Consider the following 17,962-nt stretch of genomic DNA (forward strand, 5'->3'; position numbering starts at 1 on the left):
AGTTAAAGGAGAATTATGAGGCGAGTGATTTTTACTCAGCCTCATAATCTGAGCCGACCTGTGACATGAAACTGTCACAGGTCAGCTCAGTAGATCGGGAAGTGAGCGAACACATAGCGTCGCTCGCTCACTTCTCAATCTATTCCTGCAGAGAGCCGTGATTTTCACTCACGGCTCCCTGCAGGGATTCCCCCCTCCCCTGTCCGATCATCCAGCGCTGACTGGTGAAACGGATTGAGGAAGGGGGCGGGCACAGCTGGCTCTGCCTCTGGATAGGCAGAGCCAGCTGTCAATCCCTCAGCTGCGTGGATCCAGACAGTAATGTCGGGATCCGTCCCGGCTGTGGTGTCTCATTATACTGCGAACTGGGTCACGGGAGAACGCTAGTTTGTGTTCTCCCGTGACCAATGGGGAAAAGCCCTGACCCCATAGTTCTCCTTTAATTACTATAAACATGATGTAACAATATTTGCATACTAGAAGTTATAATTCCCATCAACCACCAGATTCAAACTTGTCTTGAAAGTTTCAATTCCCGTAGAGAATTAACTCCAGGTCTTAAAGAGAACACGCTGAAACATCAGGAACATTATGAGCTGAAGCAGAATTGATTCACAAGCAGTTTACTAGAAAGTGGTAAAGACACTGAAGATGCGGCCTGTTCACTAGAGAACTGTGTCATTGTTGATAACACGGCCTTTAAACTTGCTAGTTCTTCTGTTTACTCAATGCGTACTGTACAGTTGCCAATGAATTAATAAGCCATACAATGATAAAAGAGTTCATAGGCTGCATTATCACTGATGTCACTGATTTAAAGTCTGTAGTGAACAGGGAGACAGCACTTTAAATGAATTATTTTAGTGAAATAAAAAAAAAAAAAATCAAAAGGCGCAAATCCATAAGATTGATATGAAATATGAATATGAGTTATCATATTCCAAGTACCACAACCCATCACCATTCTGAATATCATTTCGATGTCACCATTTATTGCATACGTAGTCCATCACACATTCCTGTGTATAAACATACATGCAGCCATGTATGGAACTGTCTTATGTGCTAAATGTGCATCATTTTTGTTTCTCCATTGTGTGTAAACTTATAGATAAAATACAAGGAAATTGTTGGAACAGGAACTCCAATTTCTGACCTCCCAGAAGTGAAACGCGTAAAGGAAACACAGAAGAACATTAGCTCGGTAGTGGCTGATTATGTTTATACTTTACTCATAGTTTGCTGGTGCCCTTCATGCTTCCCCTTTACTAAAGAACCCTTCGTGTCCTCGGTTCCTTTCTAATGTCAGCACTACTCTTATGTCTCACTGTCTCTAAGCTGTAGTAGATGTGTTAGTTTGCATTTCTTATGTAAATGAACAGAATTGATCTTAACAGTATATTAATTACATAACTAACTGAAGAAATTTCCAGCCTGGTTTCCCTTCCCCCCCTTTTAACCGTCTTTGCCTTGTTACCAAAGATTGTCCGAACTGTATTTTAGCTGATTATATTCATTGGTCAGTATTGTCAGGAACATACAGTATATATAAGATGCAATAATGTTTTTTTTTCTATATTTATTGACCACATAATACTGGTTGATGGATAGTTGAGAGCAAACTAAACTAGAAACATGTTATCTGTCGTAGGGACAGGTTTTAATTGTTTTTTTTTTAAATGTGCAATGATACCCTCCCCAAACAGTTCCTTTACATTGGGATGCCTTCCAAATTGCTTGTTCATAAAGCAAAATGTAATGGAAATAGAAAATAATTTGATTTATTGGAGAACTCTTCGGGGACTACACTCCAGCACAGAATGAACAAACATATTTAACTGATTCCTCCTGCTGTGTTTTACAATTTTTTTGGGGGGGGAATGCATTATTGTCTATGTAACACATTAAACCTGTACTGGAAAGAGCGGACACTGTCAACAGGGATGAGCAATAATAAGAGTTTTAATTTCCCCAAACTCTTAGCAAAAGTCATGAGATTTGAGCAAAATGTCACCATTTTGGAATTAATAGGAAAAGATGAAATTAAAGCAATTGTAAACCTAGATATTTTTCCACTGTTAAAGGGGAACTCCAGGATTTTAATTAACTCTTGCAGTGGGGCTACCCCCGCAATGGGTTAACTGCTTTTTTTGTATAGGGGTGAAAAAAAGAAGAAATATTCACACAATCCTCGATCCTGTCTGACTACTAGACAGCCCACAGCCTCTTCTCCCCCAGGCTCCAGCGGTCTAAGAACACCATCATGTCTTATACAGGTCTATTAGACATGGAGATGCTAAAGGACATACCACAGCCGGAGCGGAGGGCGAGAGAGGTGAGTGGCCACTGCCGCAGGACTGAAGATCGGGTGAGTATTTCTTCATTCCATCCCCTAGAGAAAAACGAGCAGTTAGCTCTTGCTGTGCAGGGGTGGCCCTACTGCAAGGACTAATTTGTAAAAAAAATCTTGGAGTTTTTCCTTTAGAACAGGGGATACCACCAAGAAGGTCAAATAAAAAGTGCATTGATCACTCAAATAACGATCAATAGACATGAGCACTGGCAAAATTTGTTTAGTTTCGTTCCGTTTTGATTCGGATTTTGCGTTATTTCGTTTTTCGGGATTCAGGTCCGAAAGTCAATTCTTTTCGGGATTCAGTCAAAATTAGTTGGCGGTTATTCGAATCTCCGAATAACGAAAATTTGTCCGAAAAAATAACGCACATGTCTAACGATCAAACACACACATAAAAAATACAAAGAACACTAAATGAAATAAACAAAATTACCCTGAATTAAAAAAACACCCTCTAAATTAGTAAAACAAAAATGAGTTAATTATTGCCAATGGCAAAAGTGGTACTTTTACACCAAAATCAATTTTGCCAAAATCACCCCACTCATCCATAGTTGTAAGTGCTGACCTCTTTCTGAGGCAATAGCTGCAGTTATGTAGATTAGGGAATTCTGACTTTGTAAACTGCATGTCAGATTGAGGTCAGTACTGGAGCCAGAGAGAGCAAGGTAAAATACTAATAAGTATTCTTAGAAGGAGGTCAGCGTCCATGGCTGCTCATGTATTTCAGTACAGGATTTCCTTAATGTTTTGGGTTGTGTACATGTATGGAATACATAATATAGTATAATACTGCATTTTTGTAAGGTACCTGCAACACCTTTTAAGCTTTGTGTACACTGGAGGTCTGCTCTACTTCCCTGTCAAAAATCCAGATGGGAATAGAAATAGTAATACATCACATATATAGTTCCTTGGAAACCTGTGGCCTTGTGCCTCAGTGATCAGATTCTAAGCGCTAAATGAACCATCCTCAAGCGGTGAGCACAATTTACCAATTTCACAGTGCATATGCAAAGGAAAGCTGCCTCTATAAATAAACATCATAGAAGTGTTTTAGGTCTTTTGAGAATAATTGATCATAGTTATTGGTGCTATTTTGAGTGCTCTTTTGTGTCTTCAGGTTTTGTACAAGGAAAGCTTGGGGGTGGGAACCTCCACACCCGTGACTCCAGAAATGGAGAGGGTCAAACGCAACCAAGAGAACATTAGCATGGTACTTTCATATCTGAGTATTGGTTTAAATTGCCTCTAACAACAACAATCTAAATTAATGAAATAATAACCAATGCCTGATGATGATTTCTATTCAAATGTATATTAACATAGTTGTACCTCAATAAGTTTCTAAATAATTACATTAACATACTTTCCCAAGAAACCCTAAAACATGACTAAATAATGAATGGTCTCCAATGTACTTTTTAAACCTTCATCCATTAAATAATCACATTACTCATTGTAACTGGGATGTACTATATCAACAGTCTATTAAAGTGATTCTGTTGCTGGATTAAAACAATGTAGCAAAGTACCACCTATAAAAACAGAGTTTTTGTTACTCACCTGTCCCATAGCCTGTAGCCTGTTCCTCCGATTTTTGCTTTCTTGCAGGGCAAAGGCCTCTCCACACCCGACATGCTTCTGGGTGTGTTGCATGCTGGACACTAAGGATGTACTGATACTGGTTTTTGACGTGCCTCCCGGCTTCCTGATTGGCTAGGGATGCGGATCCTAACCCAGCGTCCGTCTTCCTGATTGGAAAAGAATCCGCCTCCCATGGCACTGGCGGTCAAAGGGAGATACCCCTCTGACCCGAAGTTTCGGTATCGGAGGTAAGTATCGGAGCATTTGGGAGAGTACTCGCCCAAATACTTGGTATTGGTACCGATGCTATAGGAATTGGTGCATCCCTACTGAACACTGTGGTTCCTTACCTCGCTACAGAACACAGTACTGACATAGGTGTTAATGGAAGGAACCACCACAGGGCACAGTAGGGGGACAAAGCATCCAACAGTCCTGAAAGTGTTGAATTGGAAGATTTTTCAGGTGAAAAAGAGCCAAAGCTCTTCCACAAAGTAAGGATCAAAGGAACTTGTGGTCGGACAGGTAAGAATAAAGGCTCCTTTTTTCAGGAAAAGCTTTAACCCAGCAACAGAGTCACTTTTAATAAGATATTTGACATGTGGACTAGCTCTCTACTGACCTTTTCGTCTATTAGTCATTGCTCAGAAACGTTTTAACAAAGCTTATTTTTTTAAACAGTTATATGTTGTGTTTTTTTGAAATATTGGTAATATTTCTGGGGTACTTTCTTGTACCATCAGGTTGTATACAAAGAAAACTTGGGAACACCAACACCAATGCCTATGACTCCTGAGATGGAGAGAGTAAAGCGCAATCAAGAACATATTAGCTCGGTATTTACAAAAACTAAAAAGATCCCTTTTAATGTTTAATTTTAAATCCCTCACCATAACATCTTTAACTCTGACCTCAGTAACCTAAATCATAAATGAATGACCTTATTACATTTCTATTTACACACTGCAGTTAGATGCATTTCAACCTTTTCCATTCGTCTCCTTGTCTTTAAATATAACACCAGTTCCCTCGACCTTTCCTTGTGTTTCTGTTCCTCAGCTACCTTGCACATTTTTCAACACAATATCCTACCTTCCTTCCATTCCTAAGCACACTATATACACTTTATAACATTAACATATTATACAAAATAAGTATTTTGCTTTCTTAAATCCTTGCACATCTGCCTTTTAAGTTCTCCATTTTGTTAACTCCTATTCAACTGTTTCTAAAATGTACATTATTATTTTTTTATGTCTCAGACAATTACGTTTGTGACTTTTAATGCCTGCTATCCATTCTAATTCCGGGACAAGCAGTCTTTTTAATGAAATAAGTGCAAATGCTTTTTTTTACTGCTAAAACTTTGTCAAGTTTAACATTTTTAATCGTTCTATATTATTGGATTTTTTATTTTATTTTATTATTTAGTGTCACATCATTCCCCACAGAAATTCTACCACTTACCATTATCCTAAATTATGGATTAAATATTCCTTCTCAACTGCTGTGAACACTTTTTCCCTACTCCCTGTATGTTTTAATCATGCAATAGGTATTCTATTAATACCAATGCATTTCCACTCCTTTAATGGCATTTCATTTTTTTTAACCATATTTTATCTCTTTCCAAAAAAGAATCCCATTTTTTTATGTTTTTCGTATCATATAATCTATCAGAATCCTCTTCCTAACATAATTCACATGTTTGCCTTATGTTTGTGATCCTTTACTATTTTTACCACTTTAACAATATAATATTATATATTATTTATCTTTTATTTGGAACAGCTATCTTTTCAAGGTATTTTTTTTTTTTTTTAATAATTCGGAAAATGTTCTCAGGTTCTTATATGCTAAACTAATATAAAAATGCATCAAATAATATATCTGCAGGTTCATCATCTTTAATTTTAAAGTTAGGTAATCATATATTTAATATTTTTCACTTACAATACTTTTAGTCCCTTATCTAAGTTTTGAGTTTCAAGTTATAATTTTTTTTAATTCCTGCATACTGAACATATTTTGGTCAACACTTAGAAATATATGATTTCCACATGACTTCCAGTTCGGTTTCATCTCTGGAAAACATGCTTAGTTTCTTTCAAATCCAACTGTTCAGAGCTTCACTTTTCACATCCTTGCCAGCATTTCACAACTATTTACAGAAAGTAGTCTAGAATATCAGCCTGCATACAAGGCAATCGTATCTTTGCAGGATTGTAGTTGACTTACTAAAGGCAAAAAGGCTGTTCACTGTGCAAAGGAATATTCCCTAAGCTAAGTGAATGTGATTAAAAAAACTTGACTTTGCAAAGAATACCCAATCACGTGTCTATTTTTGCATACCCATGATTGGATATCTGGAAGTCATCAGAGCTTCGAGCTTCACTTCATTCACTAAGCTAAGTGAAGATTCCCTTGCAAACTAAGCAGCCTATTTGCCTTTGGCAAATCAACCACAATGTGCTCCATTCCTTATCATGGCATATTTATTGTACTTGGTTTAATTTAAAGTGACACTAAACTTTGAGTTACATCTCAAAAAAGCATTCAAGTACCTTAACGATTAACAAAAATGTATCTTATTTAGGTTTCACTCGGCTATAGATCTTCAAATCATCTCTGAATTGGTGCTGACGCTGTCCTTCCTTCTGGAGGGTGGCTACTTTTGTTCCCCAAGGTCCCTGTGTGTGTTGTAAAGTAGTCAACGCTTCAGAAGGAAGAACAGTGTCAGCACCAATTCAGAGATGATTTGCGGATCCACAGTCTATACAAATAAGCTATTTTTGTTAATAGTTAAGGTACTTGAATGCATTTTTAGGATTTAATCCCTGCATTTAGTGCCATTTTAATGTAAATGTTATAACATTTTAAAAGAAATTGGGGCAGTGTTAAAATCCCTTTTTTTAAGGCTTCCAATTTTTTTCAAGAATGGAGTTGTGGATGGATGGCAGAAAAGACAAGCCCTCGGACTACTTAAGTCTTGCTTATATTTTTTTCTGTTGAATACACAGAATATTCTGAGGCTTGCTCATTTTGTAGTTTTTGGAATCGTCAAAGAACGATGAGAACACTAACAGGGATATTCAGAAAAGGGTGAATAGTTTGGAGAAGGCAGGAGAAATGAACAATTGAGGACAACATAGCTGATTTGGAAAAGATTCAGCTCACTTTCCAGTTCAGCTATGTTGTTCTAGATTGTTCACTTCTCCGGCCTTCTCCAAACTCTTCACCCTTTTGTGAAAAACCCTATAAATCTATAAAATGTTTAAAATGGTTAATCCTGCTTACTTTTGTAACCTGTAGGTTTTATACAAAGATAATCTGGGGAAATGTACCCCCACTACAGACACTCCCGAGTTGGAGAGAGTCAGACGCAATCAAGAAAACATTAGCATGGTACTTCCTGCAGAATATGCTAATATCAAATTGCTTAAATAAAACCAACTGCTGTAGTTTTTAGAAATAAATCATGACACTATAACACAAGTAACAACACCTCTGTTTTCCCTTGGCAGCAACATCATTTACAGTTTTACTTACTTGTTTTCTGGTTCTTATTCGCTTTTGTAACAAGTTAGATCCTCCCAAATTCACTCAAACTCTCCCTCCAAATAATAATCTAGATGTTTTCTGAACAGGTGTTATTACACAAATATTGGGTCACATGGCACTCAAGAAGAATTGGTTGGCATATGAGATAACATTTTTGTTAAAGAAAAAGCTTTTGTAACCGACTAATATGATTTCTGAACAATTAAATTACTGACATTTTATTGACAGCAGCAGTGTTATACTGCAAGTGGTAGCTATGTATTTCTGCCATTGCTTCAAGCCTAACAGTAGCGTCTCTTACAATCTCCTGCTAAGTGCGGTGTTATGACAGTCTAAACAGTAACCCTAGCAATATGTCATGCTCGTATATGTATAGTGATATATGAATGCTTCTTTGTACACTGTAGGTATCATATAAAGAACATTTGGGAAAAGCCACACCAGCAACTGTAACTCCTGAGATGGAGCGTGTTAAACGAAACCAAGAAAATATTAGCTCGGTATTTTTATGTAACCCAGCCACAGCGTTCAATCTTAAAACATAATCCTGTTTAATCTGTGCAGTGTATGCATATGTTAATCTAATTACAGTAGCCGGATAATATTTTTGCACTTAAAGTCAATAAAAAAGTAAATACAGTTAACGTTTTAAGTTTAAAAACTAAAATATAACATTTTTTAATTACAATTATAATACTTAAAAACTAAAATATTAATGAATATAACTTTGGTATTTTTTGATGATCTTTTTTTTAGTGGTTAATTTGACTTAGAAGACAATTTTGGCTAAAACCTCTTAGAGATTTGCATAGAGGTGAAGAAGTTTTGTTAAGCTGGCCATACACTGTTCTGTTCTTTTGTTCAACCCACAGGCGAAACAAAAAAAATAAAACAGGTTCCTCCATCAATGCTTGATCTAGGAATCCCCCGTTAACTTTGTATCCTGATAGCTGCCGCCAACGGCCGCTGTCAGAATACACGAACGGTGTTGGCAGCTTATTCAAATGAATTCAAAGATTTTTCCAGCTGGCTCCTTCGATCAGCTAATCGAGGGATGCCAGCTAGAACGGTGCGGACAGCAGCACCTACTGTGCGAATTTCAGGTGGTTGCTGAAGAAGATGCCAAAATTTGCATAGCGTATGGCCAGCTTAGTCTTTTTTTGCTTTGTCCCTATTGTGGCAATTTCCTCTAACTGCCTGTCCCCCTGTCAAATGAAATGAGGGGAAATCTCCCCTACTGAGACTTAAATAGCAATTAAAACATATTTTTTAGAACAGGAAATGAGTAGGACAACAGGAAGGTTCTTACTGCTGTCTCTGTCCTTGTTGGGAAGATTTTTTCTTACTTCTGTCAGGTTCAGATGCAGACACTCCAGTCGAGTAAATAGCAACTGGTGGAGCTTCACCTTTAGCAGCCCCTTTTTCTAGGCCTTCTGGTACTAGTGTGCCCAAAATATATATGCTCTAGCTGTAGAATGTCCAAAATGGACCCAGGGTAGGATAAGTGAAGACATACTGTGCAGCAATTGTGGGGAACAAGATAGTGGGCACACCAGTGGAACAAAGATAGGTGACAGACAGCAGGCATATTTGAACATAGCATATGTCAGGGCAGGTGGCAGACAGTAGGCGAAATCCCTGACTGTAGCAAAGCTCAAGCCGGCAAACATGTAATCCAAGAACAAAGCAAAGGTCTGTAACAGGAACACTTGGCCAGCAGGAACACTATTTCTGGCACAGAGGCACAGTCTGATAAGGTTTAAATAAGGTGCCTCCTGCACCGATCCCAGAGGAGCGGAGCATATGCAGAGACATGGTGCCAGCCAACCAACAAGGGAAGCCTTGGGAGGAGCAGGGAGGCAAACCAGCAAGAGAAGGAGCAGGTATGGGAAGAGAGATGTTGTGTCCCATTGCCTGGAAATCGGGACACAATGGAAGAAGACAGCGGGGGCCACTGGCAGACAAGTAAGTATATGAGCCTCCTTGCAACTTTCCTTGCAACCCCCCTGTGTAACAAGGTGTGACAGAGTGTCAACAGGACAGAGAATACAGCAATAAAAATTTAAAAGAGGATATATATATATATAAATATCATAAAGCAGCTTGCTGTATTCAGTACAATCCGCAGAGCTGAGTCATACTCAAGACCTTTACGTATGCTTAAAAACTCCAGACAGGAGAAAAGCTTCAGGGTGGCCCGATCATATCTGCATTTCCAACTTCTTTTGTAGGTCTATGGCCAGCTTGTGAATTTGAGGAAAACCTTTCATAAAGAACAGGGGGATGACCTCAAACTAGCAAGAGGGAAATTCAAGAGTTAGGTTAGAAAGTATGATGCTATTTCACCAACAGAAAGTGAATATACACATGCTTGGAATGAACATGGGTCTATCCCCAGACAAAAATGTTATAACAGGGCAGACTCTATGGACCAATTAGTCTTTTTCTACAGTCAGTCTTCTATGCTTCTGTGTTTCTAGTAGTACAGCAATGTAACATTTCAGAAACTCTCTGCAGAAACAATTATTGTAACCATTACAATAGAAATGCTATAAACCGATCACTTTGGTGTTACACACATTACAAACGTGACTAATAGAAGCCTGTAGTAACATTAACTTAGGGAAACTACAACAATCTAATATGTTTTAAATAATTAACTTATTATGTTTATCAATATATTGTCTAAGAAAAAAAAAAAATCTGTAACTCATTTGAAGGTTTTCCTCTACTGACGATCAGGTAAGAAATATTTCCGTGTCCTGACCCCGGTGGCTTGTGCTCTAGTTACTTACGGTTTATTGATAGTAATTTAACTACCACTTGTAACAACTCTCCTACCACCCAGACAGAAAACTGAGCTTTGTTCAGTCCAATCACTATTTGTTTCTTCGCCCTCAGGTTCTATATTCTGACCAGTTCCGTAAGCAGATACAAGGCAGAGCTGCATTTGTGCTGGATACGCCTGAAATGAGACGCGTTCGTGAAAGTCAGCGCCATATCTCATCGGTAATACTTCAAGCCATTTGGGTTTTGTTATGATTAAAAAGTGCTGATATTTCTCTGCTGCACTTAGGTTAAGTGATTACAGGTACCCTCTCGACTCATACCATCTGACTGGAGGGTAGGAGTAGAGGAGAGGCAGCACACTGCCTCTCCTCTATTTCTCTGAAGGGAGAGGCAACACACTGATAAGCTCATCTCTCTTACTCATGCTCTCTCGTCCTATCAGCATGCTCCTTGCATCACACCTGATTGGCGCCTATTACTGTTTGCAAGAAAATAAATTTAATGATGTATTAAAGCAAAACTTCATACACAAATAAACGCCTTTTCTTGTTTTTATGGTTGACCCGCCCCCTGCCTCCATTCTCACCTACAGGGCCGTATTTCCATTTTGGGCGCCTGTAGGCACAAATGGAAATCTGTTTTACCTGCTACGGGACCCACCGGATTTCTCATATGAAGAAAAGGACCCCAGCGTCGCGTAATGCCTTTTAAAGCTACCTGGAGTTCAGCTTTTACTAGTCCCGGCATCAGTTTACCGGGGAAATAACAGAGAATGGGCAATATTTTTAAACCTGTTTGATCAGTATTTCACCTATGATATATCCATTGGGAAAGAAGCCACTGCCAAGATATGAGATTATCACCGAGTGCAACTAAACTCTTTTTGATGCAGCCAGATTTTTGTCAATATAGTTATACAAGAAAGATGGCTAACTACATTTATTTATGTCTCATTGTTCTTAGGTGAAATACCATGAAGATTTTGAAAAGCAGAAGGGAAGTTTTACTCCCGTGGTCACTGACCCAATAACAGAGAGAGTGAAGAAAAACACCATCGACTTCAGTGACATTAGCTACAGAGGAATCCAGAGGAAAGTTGTGGAAATTGAGCGCAAGAGAAGTGAACAGGAACAAGATGTCACAGGTACTTGACATCATCTGCAGTTCCCATGTTTTGTAGTTTAGGAGCAGTGACTTCAAGCTCCTCCTGCGAAGAGAACCCTTTACTATAATGTGTTACTCTAGTTTGGTTAAAACTGAACTCCGGGCACAAAAACTTTCATGGGAATATATTCCCTAATAAGCCACAAGGAATATAAAGCCATGTTGTGAGCACCAAATGCCTTGTATAATGTATTATTATTATTATTATACTTGTCTAGATTTAAATGGGTAATGCAGTGGTGTGCACTAAATAAAAGTATGGCATGAAGTACTTTTTTTTCAGTGCAGGGCCGTGGTGCGACACGATACAACTACATTGCACCGTGCTGTGCTGATAGAACTTAATAAAATGTCACCTGTAACATATCAATAAAGTTCTAACAGAACAAAGTGCCTTGCTGGTCTGAATTTGCCCTTAAGTAAGATGTGCTTACAATCTCTGGGAGCCCCAAAACCTAAGGCACTACAAAAACAAAAAATAATCTTGGAACTTGTCACGTCCTACCCTGCACATAAATTGTTCCAGCAAAGTTATGATCTAACACACAGACCAGTAAGAAGATGTGTAAGGAAGAAGAGGGCGGGTCAGAGGACCAAATACTTAAAGGAGAACTATGAGGTTGAGTGATTTACACTCATTGTCATAGTTCGAGCCGACGTGTGACAATGAAACTGTCACAGGTCGGCTCTATTGATCGGGAAGTGAGCGAACACATACCGTTAAAACCCCCCCCTCCCCTCTACGATCCTCCAGCGCTGACTGGAGGAATGGACGGGGAGGGAGCGGGCAGAGACAGCTGCCAATCAGCCAGCTGGGTGGATCTTGACAGTATTGTCGGGATCTGTCCCGGCTGCTGCAGACAATAGCCCGCTATGTACTGAGCTTTGGGTCATGAGAGGAGGTTAGTATATGTCCTCCTGTGACCCTAAAGAGAACTAAGGGCAAAAAGGTTACCCCATAGTTCTCTTTTAAATAAGCTTTATAGTTACAAATTGATGATCAAGCTTAGGGTAATATGGTTTGATACTGTTTTTAATGTAGTGCTCTAGCCATTTACATTTTGTAGTGAAATAATTTGGGGATATTTCAAGTACTGTTTTATTTAATATTGCTTTAAAATGTATTATTATTAACTATGCTTTATATTAAATACCAGCTTACAGGTTACAGATTGCAAATTACAGATGAGGCCAAGTTCCAGCACACATGACAATCCAATTCATGTTTTTTTTTTTCCTTCTCTCTCGCAGATCTCAGAGTGTGGCGTACAAATCCTGGATCCGTCTTTGACTATGACCCAGCTGAGGATAACATACAATCAAGAAGCTTACACATGATGTCTGGTAGGTATCTCGATATATTTCAGTGCTTTCTTACTTGCTTACTTTGAATAATTTTTAAGAAACACACTGATTTACACAACAAAATAATGTAATCAAATAATATAAAATTTTAGGTTACACTTAAAAAAAAAAATCATACAGTAGTTTAGAACACACCTAAGAAAAAAATACCAATTTCTATAAAATTTGATAGTCACTCTTTTGTTTCAAATGCCGTTAAAATATCGTGAGCATAAATAACAACGTAATCAGCCATGTACGTGTAAAACTCAACGTGGAACCCAACTCATTCACAAATATCACAATGGTCATATTAAAGTAGTTCAAGTTTTAAATTTTTGACCTTTTTTAGAATCCCAACAATTGCTAAGATAATACATTCAACCTGTTGTCTCATACTGTATTTTGGAGAGTAGCAAGTGGAAATGTGGGCATGATATGTAAATTGAAATTGTCAATAAATCGACTTTTGTTAACTTCACTTGAAATATAGTGTGCTGGTGACATCCTTTGAAATCGTGATATGTAAATTGTTCTCTCAGGTTATGGACATTCAAATATTTACATACAGTATCCCCAACAAGCAGTCAGTGGGCTTTAAAAAAACTGTCACTGAGTTAAAACATTTTAAAGATCATGAACTGCAAAAGAAGAGCGTTTATACTCACCTGTCCGGCTGCCTGTTTCTCTGACCTCCCTTCTCTTGAAGAGCAATAGCCTATACATATCCAACACAGTTACGGGTGTGCCAGATGCTTGGTCCCCCACTGGACACACGGTTTCTTTTGCTGGCCCTATAACAATACCGGACAAAGTAGTGATGTAAAGGTCAGCAGAAGAAACAACAACACTTTGGTGTGAGATGTAGGCACCTATCATTTCTGAATGTGTCGAATGTAACTCTTGAGCAGAGCAAAAACCGGAGGATTGGGAGGTGGGATATTTGGCCATAAACACTCTTCTTTTAAAGGTCGTGCTTTTGGACACTTTTTGAACTTAGGGAAAAGTTGCTTTAAAAGAGAACTATGGGGTCAGGGCTTTTCCCCATAGTTCTCCTAAGGGTAACGGGAGGACACAAACTAGCATCCTCCCGTCACCCAAAGCTCAGTATACCGCGAGCTACATCTCGCGGTATACTGAGACGCCGCAGCCGGAACAGATCCCGACAATTCTGTCTGGATCCACCCAGCTGCGTGAGCGACAGCTGGCTCTGACTACCTAGAGGCAGAGCCAGCTGTACCCGCCCTCGTACGTTCCGTCAGTCAGCGCTGGAGGATCGGACAGGGGAGGGGGAATCCCTGCAGGGAGCCGTGAGTGACAGTCCTGGCTCTCTGCAGGGATAGATTGAGAAGTGAGCGAGCACCGGTATGTGTTCGCTCACTTCCCGATCAATAGAGCCGACCTGTGACAGTTTTGTCACAGGTCGGCTCAGATTATGAGGCTGATTGAAAATCACGTGCCTCATAATTCTCCTTTAACCCCTTACTGACCTCTGTATTGTAATTATTCTCAAGTTCACAAGAGAAGCAGTGAAATGGTTAAAGTTCGGTCTAAGAACTCCGCTCTTCCCTTCCCTATGTGCATCTGCTCTGTATTTACATTAGTGATTAGAAGGCTGGAGGGCTGCGCTTCTGCTGTGAATTGAGTATGAATGACTGCACAGCACCTACAGCTACAGAGGCCAGTGGGGGCTTCTTTTAAAGCTCATTTACCACCTGATAATATGGATATATTTGAAAGTTCACAGTCTGGCCACAGTTCTGATTTAGGGGGGGTAACTTGTCTGCCTTTTTAAACTAAAAGGTCCTACCTAGGTGCAGGAACCAGAGCGTTGTTTTCTTTCTGCCCCTCTGATTGGGTCCATTGTGTCAACCCTCTACCTGCCATACCATTACCCAATGTGAAGTAGCCAAAGCTGAATAAAAGTGACATCCTCTCTTTAATTATACAGTGAGGGTAATAAATATTTTTTTTCATATAGTTCAAGCCCGTCGCAGTCGTGAACAGTCTCGTTCTGCTAGTGCGCTAAGCTTGAGTGCCGGGGATGAAAAATCGGAACTGTCTGAGGCGGCTGACCATCACCATTCCTATTATAGCAACGGAGGCCTGTTTACCACCACTGTAACAGGTATAGTGAAAATTATTGATCACATGAAGTTTATAGTTATAGTGCAATAGTTGAGCATTTACCACATTATCGTTGTTGTTCCATAAAACTTATAGGCCACAAGGAAAGTTCCCATGTACTACTTTACCAAGGTAAGCACACATCGCACAAGAACTTTACCATGCTGCCCAGCAAGCCGATTTAGCATCTGCCACTAAATACCAGCTTTTAGCAGCAAACTAAGGCTTACGGCAAAAGGTTAAGATTTCCTTGTTCTCAATTTTTGTTTTTTGTTATATTCTAGGCTACAAGCAAGCGAAAACTACTGAGCTTCCACAACAGAGGTCTTCTTCTGTGGCAACTCAACTAACAACTGCCTCATCAGTGCCATCACACCCATCCACTACTGGAGTAAGTCATCAAGATTGACCGTATCACCTACATACATTTGCCAATGTCAATAATCACACACACACACCCCCTTAGGATGCCCATAGATTAATTCTGCTGGCTCACAGACTGATGGAAAGGCCATCTTTCATAATACACATCAGGGCATATTTGCCAGAGTATGTCTGTTCTTTTTCTACTTTACAGATGGGCTGCCATGAATCTGTAAGGGCAATGTCACACTTGTGATCCTGATGCTGGGGAGAGTTCACCAATGGCAGGATGACTAGAATATGTAGGGAGAACCCTTACCTGCTTAACATGTCTCGCTCTCTCACCAGCTTTGGCAGCGAATCATCACTACCTTGCTGTTGAAAAGAGTGCAGAACAGAAGTCACTGTTGAGAGAGGAACACTTCACCTACTCAGTCAAAATGTGAAGTTACATAAATAGCTTCCTTTTCAATTGCTCAGTATAGTAGTGCAATCTTGTCTTCTTTTGTGAATATGTCTGTGAAGGTTCCCATTGATCAAGGTAATTTACAGCAAGTCCACTTGCCTTTGACTTATTTTTTTACATATATATCTTTTGTGAATAGTAATCATCACCCATTGATCCTGCCAGTTTCTTTTGCATCCAAGGGCTTCCTGTGATAGGACGACAACGGTGACCACAGGCTGTCAAAGCAGCGTTAGCATTGTCACCCTTGCTCTTGCTGAGGAACCATGGGCAGCCATGACGACTCAGTGTGCCTGGTTGCTTCCCCGCCTGCCAGGCCAGGTCCATACCCCCTGCACTATCAGTACCAGCTTTCTGTTACATTATGTCGTCTTGAAGTTTAATGGTCAAACACGATTCCAGGACATAGTAGTGACTTATACGTAAAGCAAGAACAACAGCTACCCATAGGGAAGCTCTATCTGACACACTTGAAAGTGCTGAATAGCAGTGGCATCAGGAGCTCCTCAAGATGGGGGAATATTGGACTTCTGCACATATGATAGACACAGCAATCAGCTTTGTATAAATCTAATCACATAATTGTTGTTTCAGAAAACGTTCAAAGCCATGTATGACTACCGGGCCGCAGACGGCGATGAAGTCTCTTTTAAGGATGGTGACACCATTGTGAATGTCCAGACCATTGATGAAGGATGGATGTACGGGACAGTTCAGAGAAGTGGCCAGACTGGCATGCTACCAGCTAACTATTTGGAAGCCATTTAAAGAATCATCCATAATTGACAGAAATGGCACTACCTAAAAAAAAACAACACTTAAGGGCAGCAGCCATTTTTTTATTATTCTGTCAACTTACCTTATATATGAAATAAAAGCAATTTAAAAAAATGTAACATCTTAAGCAGCAATTTCCTAACATCAGACTGCAACGTGACTGTACTTTATAGAAATATAGATTTTCTTTTTTGTTCTTGAAAATAACATCAGCTAATGCCAGATTGTCTTTGGTTACCAATTAATTCTAGACTGACATATGTTACGATTTACGACTTGAACAATGCCTTAGGCATCTTACCTGCTATTTGTATGTTCAATGTTCATGTTTTCTTACTGTACACAGACATAGCATATTTCTTGGTGTTGTAAAATCCACCAATTTAAACTGATTTAATCAACTGCCCTAGAATATGACATGATGAAAGAGCCTCTCCCCTCCTCTGCTTGTGAATGCTGCATGCATAAGATTATGTTCTAGGGTCAAAAACGTATAATCCCTGTACATTAGCGATCAATAAAGCTGGGGTTTCTGCAGAATTTGCGGTGTCCGTAAATAATGAATACGAAGGTCTGTTAAAAACTCCTGGTGATGAACCATCAAGGTAGCCAAATAAGATTTTGGCTGCAGTCTATGAAAGTCAGCATAAAATGGATTCATCTAACGCAGTAATTATTTCTATGCTATATGGACAAAGGTTTGTGGACAGCCATCACACCTATATGAGCTTAGGGGACTTCCCATTCCAAAACCATAAACATATACCGTACTATATTATATATGTATGTATATTTTATATATTGTAGAGTTGGCTCCCCCTTGCAGCAAGAAAAGTCTCCACTCTTCGTGGAAAGCTTTCCACAATATTTTGGAGTATGTTTGTGGGAATTTGTGCCCACATGGAGAAAGTGAGGTCAGGTACAGATGCTGGATGAAAAGACCTGGCTTGCAATTGGCATTCCAATTCATCCCAGAAGGTATTCAACAGGGTTAAGGTCAGGGTTCTGTGCAAGCTACTGGAGTTCCTCCAAACCAAACTAATCAAACTATGTACTTATGGAGCTGTAATTGTGCTCAGGGACACAATCATGCTGGAACAGTAACGGGCCTCTGCAATTGTTGCCACAAGGTTGGAAGAGTACAATTTACCAAAGTGTCTTTGCATGCTAATGTTTGTAAATAAGATATAGCGCTGCTATGTGCTTGAATTAATGCACCTTGGAATGGGATGTCTAACAAGTCCATACAAGCGTGAGGAGTATAAACTTTTGGCCGTATACTGCTGAATATGGTATTCTTATTTGAATGTCCTTTTAGCCACTTTAGTGGCTTTTTAAAGTCAAAGACATGGAAATTGTACAAATGAAATTGGTCACTTACAGCTAAAATTTCAGGCAGATCCAGAAGATCCACCAGGGCTGTAAGT

At 39.4% G+C, this 17,962-nt stretch overlaps 1 protein-coding gene across 1 annotated transcript in view; it reads left to right on the forward strand.

The window, feature by feature from the left end:
* The window catches only part of NEB (nebulin), a 203,642-nt gene extending 187,003 nt beyond the window's left edge, over positions 1 to 16,639 (forward strand). The window contains 12 exon segments of the mRNA XM_018553609.1: positions 1,112 to 1,204; positions 3,480 to 3,572; positions 4,687 to 4,779; positions 7,256 to 7,348; positions 7,912 to 8,004; positions 10,406 to 10,513; positions 11,258 to 11,438; positions 12,710 to 12,802; positions 14,784 to 14,930; positions 15,026 to 15,061; positions 15,214 to 15,320; positions 16,353 to 16,639. Of these exon segments, the coding sequence (XP_018409111.1) occupies positions 1,112 to 1,204; positions 3,480 to 3,572; positions 4,687 to 4,779; positions 7,256 to 7,348; positions 7,912 to 8,004; positions 10,406 to 10,513; positions 11,258 to 11,438; positions 12,710 to 12,802; positions 14,784 to 14,930; positions 15,026 to 15,061; positions 15,214 to 15,320; positions 16,353 to 16,526 (1,311 nt within the window). The 3' untranslated portion in view covers positions 16,527 to 16,639.
* The last annotated feature ends 1,323 nt before the right edge of the window (positions 16,640 to 17,962 follow it).

The sequence above is a fragment of the Nanorana parkeri genome, unplaced genomic scaffold (genome assembly GCF_000935625.1).
Source record: "Nanorana parkeri isolate BGI_ZX_2015 unplaced genomic scaffold, ASM93562v1 scaffold125, whole genome shotgun sequence".
Taxonomy (NCBI): Eukaryota; Metazoa; Chordata; class Amphibia; order Anura; family Dicroglossidae; genus Nanorana; species Nanorana parkeri.